Source organism: Mytilus galloprovincialis, chromosome 1 (assembly GCF_965363235.1).
Source record: "Mytilus galloprovincialis chromosome 1, xbMytGall1.hap1.1, whole genome shotgun sequence".
In the NCBI taxonomy this organism is placed as follows: domain Eukaryota; kingdom Metazoa; phylum Mollusca; class Bivalvia; order Mytilida; family Mytilidae; genus Mytilus; species Mytilus galloprovincialis.
Window position 1 is genome coordinate 121,028,482 of NC_134838.1, and position 13,812 is coordinate 121,042,293.

Here is a 13,812-nt window from a genome sequence, read left to right on the forward strand (position 1 = left end):
GGGTTCAGATGCTTCATATAGATACTACTCTTCTTACTATTGGGAACTATTATTACCCACATTAGGGTTCAGATGCTTCATATAGACACTACTCTCCTTACTATTGGGAACTATTATTACCCACATTAGGGTTCAGATGCTTCATATTGATACTACTCTCCTTACTATTGGGAACTATTATTACCCACATTAGGGTTCAGATGCTTCATATTGATACTACTCTCCTTACTATTGGGAACTATTATTACCCACAGTAGGGTTCAGATGCTTCATATAGACACTTTGTTCATTGTAACTTATTGTTACCATGTTTGGTATAACTTATGTTATTGCATTATTATTCCAAACACTTGAGTGGTCAATTTTATATCAGTATATAGAAACAATTGAAGATTATCTAATATTATAATCTCCTGATTGTCCCACTTTATTTTTTAACTTTTTACCTGTAATAAATCTTGACATCAACCTAGCATAAAATTAGAAATGTCTCTGTTGCTTTGGCAATGGTAAACGTGTAATAAATATTATAATTTCAGGGATTATGATGATTAGTGCCTGGATATTATGTGCCAGTATTGGAGTTGTTGTAGCAAGATATTATAAACCAGTCTGGTTAGAGAAAAAGTTTCTTGGGGAAAAAGTTTGGTTCACGGTAAGATAGAAACATATCATAAGAATAAACATGTCAACACATCATCTTATAGAAAGTAAATATTTCTAGGAATATGACTGGTTAAAAGCAACTGTGTTGAAACTGTGTATATTTTATATGAGGTTAGTTGGTAGGGCTTATTTCAATACAGGATTAGTAGTGGTGTTACTTCCTTAATATAAACACGATGTCGAGGGAAAATCTGGAAGGTTTCAAAAAACAAATTGATGCAATTGATGATGAATGATTGAAATAAATTCATAAAACACATTTAAAGCTAACAATTTGTTATTGTTGGCATTTGTTTTTTGTATAGACCAATGGGAGTAGGTTCTTAAAACTAGCTGTATACTATTATAGACTTGATCACTTTGATTGGCTACATGTCTAAATACTATATGTTTAGATCGTTGGTAAGATAAATTTGTTACACAGTGTGCTAGTGACGAAATACAAGTACATGTATATGGGGTCAGTAAATTCCATATGGGGATTTGAGCTACACTCTCACCACTCATGTAACTAATAATATTCTGCTAGTCAATTTACCTAATGTTATATTATTTTCAGTTACACAGGGGTGTAATGATTCTAGCTGTATTATTCTGTATTGCTGGATTTACCATTATTTTTGTGGATAGAGGAACATTCCAGGAGGTATTTCATTTATTTATTGTTAAGAAAACTACCTTTGAATAAAGTTGCTACATATGCTGTAGAAAAAATTGTTGAATGATAAATCTTAAATATGTAGGGCAGTAATGAGTCAAATGTTTTTGTATGAAGAATGATTATGATTTTTACTTTTACAAGTGGGGTAATGCTGGCACATCTATTTTTTTTTTCTTTTTTAATTCATATACAAATATTTTTATCTCAAATATAGGTAGAAGCTGTGTCTTTAGCAACTTATGTATAAATAATATCTATTTTCAGATAGAGTCTGATTCAGATTTCAAGAAAGCTCATCCTTTCATTGGTATTATAGTCATGTGTTTGGCAGTGATTCAGGTATCGTTTCATTAGATTAGAGCTACATTTATATACCATTAATATAATACTATAGTATCTATTTGAAGGGACTGATAGGTCCATTGGGCAGGGTGTAATTTAATTGAAATATTTCAATATTGTACATATTTTTTTATACACAATGTCACAATAAACATATTTGTATTGTATTGTATATAAAAATATCCTTTTTTATATGTAAATTTTACCATAAATGAAATACAAAAAATAATAGTTTAAAAACATTTTAAGTATTACAGAAATGATACAAGTAGCTCAGAATCAGTAAATAGTCTTGAGGAATATTGACTGTACAATATTTACAACAATGAAAAAGTTAGAAAAAAAGAATGCAATTTAATGATAGAGAAAAATCCTAACATTATTGCAAAAAAATTAGTTTGCAAATTTACTTAAACAGATTATCGTTTTTACATATCTACATAATAACCTTTATATTGCTTTTTCTGTCTTTCAGCCTGTGATGGCAGTGTTTCGACCACACCCTGGAGATAACAACAGATATATATTTAATTGGGCTCATTGGGGAGTGGGCATTGTCTCACATTTTCTGGGAGGTAATACATATGCTAACAAAATTTATATGTTACCATTTTTTCATTGGCTAAATTTACCCATCAAATACACAATTGACATGTTTGGCCTCGAGCTGCCATCCTGAATTGATGGAATCCACAAATGTTTGATATAATAACATAACATAATCAAAAGTACAATGCCATCTACCTTTAAAACGATGTTTTGATAAAAAAAATCCCAATTTAAATGACATCCTGTTTTGCCATGACATTTATGCTCCAAAATCATTCATGAAGATTTGCAAAGGAGAAGGTCCAGTAAAACCCCTTTTTGGCCCCAAAATATAGCAGTTTTACAAAATTGTTGAAATGTAAAATTTTAGTTATCTATTGGAAAGTTGAATACCCCTAACGGGAAGGATTGTGCCTGATGTTCATATGATGAAATCATAATCTTTCAGTCAGTTTAATTGAAGTCTGGAGCTGGCATGTCAGTTAACTGCTAGTAGTCTGTTGTTATTTATGTATTATTGTCATTTTGTTTATTTTCTTTGGTTACATCTTCTGACATCAGACTCGGACATCTCTTGAACTGAATTTTAATGTGCGTATTGTTACGCGTTTACTTTTCTACATTGGCTAGAGGTATAGGGGGAGGGTTGAGATCTCACAAACATGTTTAACCCTGCCGCATTTTTGCGCCTGTCCCAAGTCAGGAGCCTCTGGCCTTTGTTAGTCTTGTATTATTTTAATTTTAGTTTCTTGTGTACAATTTGGAAATTAGTATTGCGTTCATTATCACTGAACTAGTATATATTTGTTTAGGGGCCAGCTGAAGGACGCCTCCGGGTGCGGGAATTTCTCGCTACATTGAAGACCTGTTGGTGACCTTCTGCTGTTGTTTTTTTTCTATGGTGGGGTTGTTGTCTCTTTGGCACATTCCCCATTTCCATTCTCAATTTTATTCTGTAACATAAATATAGGCTGATTTTAACAATACAATGCATATATATGGGATACTAGCATCATTCAGTCATGCTAAATTACTGAAATCTTCACAATTTTAGCATTTGAGTTAAATTTTAGACTGTCTTAATGGAAGTGGCCCCATTTGTGTTCATTCTTAATATTTAAATGTAAGTTGTATTTGATGATAATAAATAACATATATAGGTTGAGAGTGAACAAGGATGCTGCCACTTTCATTTTTGACAAAAAAACATCTGAAAAGTGACATATTAAGGCATATTTGATAGATTTTTCATATTTAAGCTTGATTTGAGCATCTTCAATGACTAAATAAGTTCAAATCTTTTGCATTAACTAATTGAATCAACTGAAGTAGACACTTGTATGTTTAAAAAGTGTTCAAAATCTGTCATCAGATGAACCTGAAATTAAGGGCCAAAACTGGCCCTTACTGGAGCTGTTATTCCAATCTTCTTCATTACAAAAAGTCTTTAATATTGGAGAGTGGCCATAGTTAAAATACACATAAATCCAGGAGAGCAACACATGCTCTTTAGAGTCTTTAGTTTCTGAAGCTATAATTGTGCACACAGAATAAAGATGCAGGATGGAAATGGATCAAATAAAAATTATAATTATTACTTATTTTTTTCAGTCCTGAACATTTTAATTGGAGTATTATTAGATGCAATGCAGATGCCAATTTGGGTGGTATATGTTGTGGTAGCTTATGCTGTTTACCAATTTCTCATAGAATTTTTCCTGGAAATTTATGACTGTGTGTCAAGACGAAAAAGTAAGTATAACTATAAGGTGTTTTTAGATTTTCTTTACTCAAAATGTAAATGCTTTGGAATATGAATAAACTAAAAAAATTACCTCAGAAAATCATTAAGTTTTCAGTTTACTATATTTTTTGATGTATGTCATGTGTTAACTTAATGTTAATAGCTCTGAATATATCAGTTATAAGCTATGAATGACTGTAATAAAAGTTGAGGTTTAACTGTAAAATCTTGTTTTATCTTGATTTTTAAAATCATACACTGATGTAGTTTTAATCTTTTCACCTTGTAAAAATCTTGATAGATGCCATTGATTGAATGGAATCAGTGACAACACTGTTTATCGTAGTCATATACATTTTCTGCATTTACGATCTCACAGCCAATTGATAAAACATTAAACTTCTATTGTAACCCTTTCAGGTGCCTCTGAAGCATATGAGATGAGAGAAAGAGACAGTCTTTCTAAACAAGATACAAAGCAAGATTCTGTAAGTTTATTACATTTTCTATCAGTTATTCCACTTGATATTTATGAAACTGGAACACCAGGGTTAGAAATCATTGAATTATATATGAACTTCACTATTTCTGATTCTCTGTGAGAAACATGTTTTCTTTTTCAAATTGTTTAACCTGGGTATAAGACAATGAATGAAAGGTGAATTATAACATGCATAATATGTGCTAAGGTTACTCTGAATTTACACTAATCTGTCTCAATACATAATATACACTGGGAGTAGAATTCATCATTCTCAGTTAATGCTTTAAGGGTATTAGAAAGCATTAATTATGCAGAGTGAGATGTCCCGAGCATCATTAAGGAATTAAGACATTATTCACTAAAACATATTGACTGAATACATCTCTTTCTTTAATTGTTAACTTGGATGACTTTTCATTTTATAGATTTGGAACAAGGATCCGGAAATTTTTTCACCTAATTTCGGTCATTTTCATATAACATAAAAGTTGGTGCCCCTTTTCAAAAACAGATTGTCAAAATCTCATTACTGCACGAGTATGCTCATACTCGTAGCATCAACGAACTTGTTTCACTGTTGCATCGCGTTTACTTCATGATTTATCCTACCATTTTCCTAAAATCGATCAAAAGCAATTAAGGGAAGGCAGCAGTTTAAGAATAAAATGATTTTAATGACTCAAAATCGTAATTTTCTCAGTCATCGCTTACGTTTCTTTCGATTCCGAAGTCGAAATTCAAACCGGATGTAATGTGACAATACTAAAACGAACAATTCCGGACTTATTTCCGGGATTAGTTTTGTTTATCAAATTCACAGGAAAACATCGTTTTTTTTAATATTTTACCTTTAATAGTGTAAGAATATTCATGAAAATAGTTGCACTTGCTTTATTTAGCAAGAAATCATTTTAAATTTACGATTTAGTGTCAAATCTGCGGAAGAGAATTTCAGGCATGCGTATAGTAAACAAAGCACGTGTGTTAGTAGTGAAAAAAATCTTTTTTCTACGTAAATTAAATCAAGTTTTAATTTAATTTTAAATCATTATTGACAATTGTCCTAGCTGAAAAGTAATTAAATAATGAAGACAGTTGGTATAGAATTTTAATTTCTTTATAATATTAGTTCGGAGCTTGTGATTAATAGCCAGGTGTGAACTAAAAACACAGGTAAAGAGATTAGCGGTCATTAGCCAATAGCTCCCCGAGGCATTAATATAGTTATTAGGAGGGCCCACTTTACTGGAGTGGCAGTTTAATTACATAAAATCGATAACAAAACAAAAATATGTTTAGAATGGTGATTTGAAACTCTATCTCAACGAAATGACCGAAATTATTTCTGTTGAAAAATAAAATTTGACCTAAATCCCAATAAATGATTTAGGACTTTTGAGTTTCCGAATCGGTCATGTCTGGCATATATGACCGTTTCCGGACCCTTGATTTGGAACCATGATTATTATTATCAGTTCTTCATAATTATGGTGTACAACACAAGTCTGTGTCCACACTTTTAGTGTTGTACCATTTAACTGTTATTAAGAAATTTTGTTTTAATTTTTTCAGGAGTACAATGTGAAGAAGGCTATCCTTGGAATCCACATTACTGTGATCTGTCTTTTCACCATAGCCCTGATTATACTGGTTTCTATGGATCTCTCTATGTATATTTAGATCCATTTAAACAGAAGAAGAAAATGTAGATTATAGATAAAAATTTATCCTTAGGATTTTTTACCTATGTTTGAACTCAATACATATTAAATTGCAATTATACATATAACTTTTTTTTTTTTAGAAATGTTATCAACTACGTATATATATACTCATACTTTAATATATATTCTTATAGTCTTTGAATAAACTTCTACTGAGAAAATAGTTAAAACAAACTTTTGTAAATATTTATACTTTTACAATTGTTTTCTTTAGAGGTTTTTTACCCCATTGTAAAGAGTGTGTGTTCTGACATTATTTTGAACTGGTATAAATCAATGAATTTCAGATTTACTTGGATTAGTTCCTTTGATAAACTGAATAATTTTTTGTCAAACTTTATTTCATTTTGAAAATGTAAAACTTAAGTTTAAGAAAAAACATTTTTTAGAGTTAAATCATCCAAAATATATAATATGATTCATCTTGTACAAAACTTATGATTTGATTATTCAATAGTTGACATTTCAAATAGATAAGAATTGAGAATGGAAATGGGGAATGTGTCAAAGAGACGACAACCCGATCATAGAACCAATACATTGTACACTTTTAAGGTCTTAATTTCTGAATGATATTATATACAATAGACTCCATTCCATTTATCATCTATGCTCATCAAACACCCTTAGGGCATGAAGCCAACCATGTAAGGGCTTTATATCCAATCAGGGTGATTTCCAGTAGTAGCAGTTATCACCATATGATTTTATACAGTGTAAGAATGTTAAGCTGAAAAGATCTTTGATATATGATGTTATTTCTTTAAGAGATATCCGACTGGTCAGATGCATGGGAGTAAAAGAGTAAATTATTACATTTTGTAGAATCAAGTACTTTACAAGAATGTATTAGTTTTTAATTTGACTGATAAACACACGTTTTTGTGATTCATTTTTTCGCTACATTTTAAGAATTTGCTGTATTTTTGATAATATTTAATATGTTTTTCAAATGTTTTTCTTAAAATAGACAACTTTGGAAATACATCCTGTAGCAAAATTTGACAAATTTTACAAATTACTTCTTGTTTTAAATTGTATGACCTTATATGAAAGGCTGGACTGGTTTCAGTTTAAGGTAAAAGATAACCTATGTACTATTTTCAGCAAGGAAGAACTAGGGCTGTATATGGCAAAGGTGCTGGTCACCAATGTTTTATATATTTATGGGTTTTATATGTTATTTACTTTTTTCATGTACTGTTTATATTAATGCAAATATATTTTATATTATTTTTTAGAAAATATCCCTTTAATTTCCCTCTGTTAATGGAATACGCATGCATATTCATGAAGGGGTATATAGAAAGTGTTGATTGATTTTAAACATGCCTTCGTTACAGTATTTTTAATATAATTATGTTCAGTGTTACCCTTGAACGTCTGTAAGACCCCAAGGTGATTACTTCTATGCAAGTAACAAGATGTTTTACATATAATGAAATCCTTTTGTTTAACTTATTTTCCAGAGATATTGCTCTTTTTTTACTTTATCATATATATAAATGAAATCTGATGTTTGTAGTCACTAAGTGTTTTTGAACCAGAAAACTGTAAAATTCTTTTGAAGGTATTTACGTTGTATACATAAGATGATGGCATTTATTTTGCAGCAGCAATTTATGTGGAAGGTTTTTCTTGATAAATGCAAACAGCAGTCTTTTTTATGTACATATTTTTTAAATTATGATAAAGGAATTAAGAATAAAAGTGTTAAAGTGAATATTGCTAGGATAAATTTTGGTGGACACTTTTGGTAGATGAAGCAATATAATTAGGTACCAAAGATGCATATAATGTATGGAAGTTGATTATTATTGTTAAAATCTGAATATTTTTAGCAAAAACATACAGACTTTTTTCTAAACTGTTGATATATTTTCAGTTGAAATTGAAATATACAGTTGTTTTATATTAAGATTTTATCTATTTATATATTGTATTTTGGGAAATAAACTTTCTGATAAACACAACATTTTTTCATTGACTGTGTGTTTAAAAAAATATTCATTGTAAGATCCTTTCAAGAACTAAGCTTTTATGATAGCTGGTAGACACAATAGTAAACATTAGGATTTTAGATGTATATTGGTATTTAATTCTAGGTTATCAGTACAGGCTCATTGAAGTGTGAACTTTGTTATTGCAAAAATGGTCATAGACTAAGTATAGGGATGTAGAGCATGTGGGTACTTATTTGGATAGTCATCTCAGTTTTCAATGCAGGTCAAGAAAAATGTGCACAATTAAAGGTTTGCATCTACCATATGGTTCTGATTTTAAAAGAGGCTTAAAATACCAAAAACGGAGAATCAGAATTTACAAGTCTAAGAAAAACAGACAAAATCATGACAAGAATCGAAAAAACTAAGCATATGAACTTTACCAAAAACTGTTATCTCCGATGCTAAGAAGGGTAAACAAATAAAGCCCCACATTTGGCACCCATTGTGGTGCTTACAAAAAAAAGCAAACAAGAAAGGAATTTTAGCTATGATAATTAGAATATATCCATTGTCACCTGTAACACAGATAGTGCACAGCCGTCAAACTACTTATGATGGTTCCCGTAAAACTTTCAATGCAATAACGTAGACTGTCTCTAGGGTCTCCTTCTTCAATGGCTTTCTTCAAGATGTGAACCCTTTATCAAGAAATTAATGATAGGAAACGCATGCTGAAATATTGCATCAACTAGACATGCAGGCACTGCTGGAATGTTGTTTCATTGAAATGGAAAGTTCACAATTTGAAATGTCAACTATATTGGAATGTTTCATTTGATGCTGACCTTATTTTAATTGTTTATTAGTCAATGTTTAGTTTTCATGGTTATGTCAGTTTCCCAGAATGTTTTCTGTATGGAATGATGGCATAGTCTTCATGTTGTCTGATAGGATTCATTTGACCTTATTTTTGTGTTTCATTGGTCATTGTTAAAAGTTTCGTAATTGGGTCTGTTTATCAAATACTGTGAAAAAAATAGGCTTATTGTATTTAGGGTATAGTATGATTGATAGGTGTACATGTCTTTCTTACTGGGTTAAATAACATTGATCTTATATAACTGGATCAATGATAATATCAGGTTTACCTGAAACCTTGGACTCAATATATTATGTCCGAGATCAAACTTGTAGTAAGAGTTTCACATAATATAATGGAGGGACAAATCAAGAAACAGTCGCTTATTTAAAGAGTTTAATGACCGAAATACCTGATGGGTAAAATTCACATGAAGATAGAATAAACCTTATGCTTTCATTTTAGCCATGTAGATATTTCACACGGTGCAGTATTTTGTAAAATCGCGAGAAAGTGTGACTTTTCGATATTTTTATGCCCCACCTACGATAGTAGAGGGGCATTATGTTTTCTGGTCTGTGCGTCCGTTCGTCCGTTCGTTCGTCCGTTCGTTCGTCCGTTCGTTCGTCCGTTCGTCCGTCTGTCCCGCTTCAGGTTAAAGTTTTTGGTCGAGGTAGTTTTTGATGAAGTTGAAGTCCAATCGACTTCAAACTTGGTACACATGTTCCCTATGATATGATCTTTCTAATTTTAATGCCAAATTAGAGATTTTACCCCAATTTTACGGTTCACTGATAGAAAATGATAGTGCAAATTTCAGGTTAAAGTTTTTGGCTTCAGGTTAAAGTTTTTGGTCAAGGTAGTTTTTGATGAAGTTGAAGTCCAATCAACTTGAAACTTAGTATACATGTGCCCTATGATATGATCTTTCTAATTTAAATGCCAAATTAGAGTTTTGACCCCAATTTTACGGTTCACTGAACATAGAAAATGATAGTGCAAATTTCAGGTTAAAGTTTTTGGCTTCAGGTTAAAGTTTTTGGTCAAGGTAGTTTTTGATGAAGTTGAAGTCCAATCAACTTGAAACTTAGTATACATGTGCCCTATGATATGATCTTTCTAATTTAAATGCCAAATTAGAGTTTTGACCCCAATTTTACGGTTCACTGAACATAGAAAATGATAGTGCAAATTTCAGGTTAAAGTTTTTGGCTTCAGGTTAAAGTTTTTGGTCAAGGTAGTTTTTGATGAAGTTTAAGTCCAATCAACTTGAAACTTAGTATACATGTGCCCTATGATATGATCTTTCTAATTTAAATGCCAAATTAGAGTTTTGACCCCAATTTTACGGTTCACTGAACATAGAAAATGATAGTGCAAATTTCAGGTTAAAGTTTTTGGTCAAGGTAGTTTTTGATAAAGTAGAAGTCCAATCAACTTGAAACTTAGTATACATGTTCCCTTTGATAAGATCATTCTAATTTTAATGCCAAATTAGAGAATTTATTCCAATTTCACAGTCCTTTAAACATAGAAAATGATAGTGTGAGTGGGGCATCCGTGTACTGTGGACACATTCTTGTTTCTGATTCATTTTCAAACGCTAATAAATTCCTTGTTGACTTTAATGAAACTGTGATGTTTCAGCTTTGATTTACGCATACTTGAATATAACATGAACATATTACTGTAAACCAACTTATTTTCGCGGATACTTTATTTCACGGTTAACCCTTTCTACCCCATTTTGCAATGATTTAATTTCGCGTTTCGCAAATTTACTTGATGTAGTTAAATATGCAAAAATTCAAATTTAATATATTCGCGACGATTTATCTTTGCGTTATTTTTCCACTCGCAAAAGTTGCGAAAATACATCGCTCGAATTGGGTGCATTCGAAGATTTTCCCGAAGTACTTGATTGTGTCGCCATGTATATCTCCCCTGTGTAAGACCGATTTTCTATTCTGAAAGTACATGTTGTATAGTTCTTCTGTTTCCGTACAAGGGACAATCTGGTATTTCTGAAAGCTTCCACCTTTGCAGATTTGTAGGTGGTGGTAACACATTATACACGGATCTTAGAAAGAACTGTAGTTGTAATTGAGGATACCGCCATATTTCTGACCATGCAAGGGATCGTTTTAATTTTTAAGTTTTAATTGCCATCTTAACCAAGAACATTGGCTCCCTGATTTTACTGTCATTGATTTTTTGTTTCTTCTTTCTAAATTATATCTCTCTTTGAACTAGAGTTTTTTTCCCTGGGATGATAGCGTTTTCCAGTAGCACCTTTTCGATGTTCTAATGCCCTGTCTTTCTAGGCCTACTTCCACTGTTTCTACGATGTTTTCATTTTTTCTACTATTGATGTTAATGGTAGCTGCAACCTGGCAGTCCTGCTGTACAGTGCCAAAGTTGTCTGTTGGTGGTTCTTTTAAGCTTCTCAACTGTTGTCGTCAATGTAATTTCATACAATATAAGTGGCAATTGTATCCTTGGCAGAAGTCCATGTTGGTATATCAAGACATTTTCCTACGTTGTCGATGTTCCTCATTCCCTCTGAAACCTGTTGTTAGATTCTCCTGATATTTTTCTTGCCAATTAAAGAGTCATCAAACCACTCTCATAAGCACGTGCTCTTACTCTTTCTTCTTATTAAAAATCTAAACTTATTTGACTTCAAAGCCATCCTTGTCAATATTACTGTCTCTAAAGGCTTTAAACACCCATCTATCCTGGGCATTGGTATCTATAGAGATAGTTAAATGGCTGTGAAATTCTTTCTTGTAAACTTTAGCTTATTGAATCAGTTGTGAAATAATGTTTGTATGTTCAATGAATCCGGATGAATCCTGGTACTTCGCCCTTCTGTACTGAAGTGTCTGCATTTATGTTATCTGTCATATATGATGTCACCCTTTCTGCTAAGATGATGGTATCTTCCTTTTCCACCAAACACAGCTGATTCAAAATCTCTGAACAATTACTATATGGCAGTAGCTTATACGGTATGTTATCTTGGTCCTGGTGATGATGCAGACCTAGCTGTCTTCACTACATCAAATACTTTTTTCCATGATGATTCAATACTATTCACTGTTCTGGTACATTTTCTATACTTTCGCAGTTTCTTAGATGTTCCCACTGCCTTTCTTCGCTGTGTCTCGGGTAGATATTTTTCCACCTCATCTTTTGTGCTTTGTACTGATCCCGCATTTGGTCCGTCCAGTGTTGCGCTGGTAAACTTGTATGGGTTGGTAAAATACATTGCTCTCTTCTATCCTCTTTCTCACTTTGCTTTTCTGACTCTTAGGTCATCCAACCCTTCTCTTTCCTCCTCGTTTGCACTCCTATACTGCTTTGTGACATCATTTATATCAGATCTGAGTTTTTATTTCTTATTGACGTCGGCTAATTTTTTGTGGGACCCTGAGTGCATTCTCTCGTTTTTGTGTTACTCACTCCAAATCGTTTCACCAAAGAACTTCCTATCATTTGTTGGTGGCCATTGTATCTTTTATTTCCTGCTGTCTGTTAAAGGGACTGTCAATATTTTCTTCTGGTTTTGATTCCATTGTTCTTCCCCAATGTTTATCTGAGTAGCTTCATTAGGTAAGAGGTCCTCAACACTGAAGTGTTCTTCCTTGCTGTGGTCCTCCTACGTCTCAACAGTATTAACTGTGCATTCCCTCTGTTACTTCCTAGATGGCACTTGGTTTCTGCCGTTTATCAGTCAAAGTCCTGTTGATAGAGAGCAAGAAAGGGGGACGGGTGTATCTTGTGCTTGTGGCACAGCTCTTTATTTTCTTTATTTAGTGAAGAATGAAGAGCTTCAATGATTCATAGCTTCTGGCAAAGCATTTGCTAGTACATCAAGTGAAATTACAAAAAGAACCATTCAACTCTTACGGGCGGTTTTGGAAGTAGGTCAGCATTCAAGCCACAGTTGGTCTATAAGACAGACTGTTCATACTCTTTTATTATTATTTCAAAGTTCTATCAAGTATTAATATTGCACACTATAGGATGTATGAATCTCATACCTGAAAGCCAAACCCACTCTCAGGAGGGTGAAGCTTTTAGACAGGTCCAATTAAAAGGAAGTGACGCCCTGAGGAAAACATAAGTCAACATGACCTACTTTTCATTCTCGTGCTTTGTTGTTTTAAGTTTTTATTTTACTTCTAACGTTTCTTTAACATTTTGGAACCAATTTTCTTTTTTTTTTGCTATGCATTGTAAAGCAAACTTAAAAGTTACACTTCTGCTGTTAGCACAATGTACTCGTACTGTAGTGATATTCAATATGTTTATTGTATTTTTTTCAGAAAATTATATCTGTCCTACATGTTCTTTTACCTGCCAAGGTCTACTATTTTTTTCAAATGTTTCAATCTCAAAATCTAGTCCACAGACCTAACTCTATTCAGTTTTGGAGAATTGTTAATTTGTCAAGAAGACAGCACCCGATGAAGCACATTATCATTAAGAGGTACCTCTATAATGGCTTTTCTATCCCAAATTCATGTATTTGGTTTTGATGTTATATTGGTTATTCTCATCGGATGTTGTCTAATGCTTAGTCCGTTGCTGTGCGTTACATTTTAATGTTGTGTCGTTGTTCTCTAATATTTAATGCGTCTCCCTCAGTTTTAGTTTGTTACCCCGATTTTGTTTTTTGTCAATAGATTTATGAGTTTTGAACAGCGGTATACTACTGTTGCCTTTTTTCATCTTTTGAAAAAGTCGAGCTTTTTTAATGAAAATTATTATTATTTGAATTGCACCAGGGAATATTCTTTGGTTTGTACTTCGGAGTGGCGTGTCCATAGTA

General features: G+C 32.3%; 2 protein-coding genes across 4 annotated transcripts in view; one reads left to right on the top strand and one right to left on the bottom strand.

Annotated features, from left to right (window-relative positions):
• LOC143055475 (putative ferric-chelate reductase 1) overlaps positions 1 to 8,143 on the top strand; it is a 35,514-nt gene extending 27,371 nt beyond the window's left edge. For all 3 annotated transcript variants that reach the window (XM_076228633.1, XM_076228641.1, XM_076228625.1), the window contains exons 8-14: positions 540 to 655; positions 1,226 to 1,312; positions 1,592 to 1,666; positions 2,145 to 2,244; positions 3,830 to 3,970; positions 4,383 to 4,450; positions 6,019 to 8,143. In XM_076228633.1, the coding sequence (XP_076084748.1) occupies positions 540 to 655; positions 1,226 to 1,312; positions 1,592 to 1,666; positions 2,145 to 2,244; positions 3,830 to 3,970; positions 4,383 to 4,450; positions 6,019 to 6,126 (695 nt within the window). In that variant the 3' untranslated portion in view covers positions 6,127 to 8,143. The remainder of the gene's footprint in view (positions 1 to 539; positions 656 to 1,225; positions 1,313 to 1,591; positions 1,667 to 2,144; positions 2,245 to 3,829; positions 3,971 to 4,382; positions 4,451 to 6,018) is intronic.
• LOC143055520 (cytochrome P450 10-like) overlaps positions 1 to 13,812 on the bottom strand; it is a 107,216-nt gene that overhangs the window by 65,593 nt on the left and 27,811 nt on the right. The window lies entirely within an intron of this gene.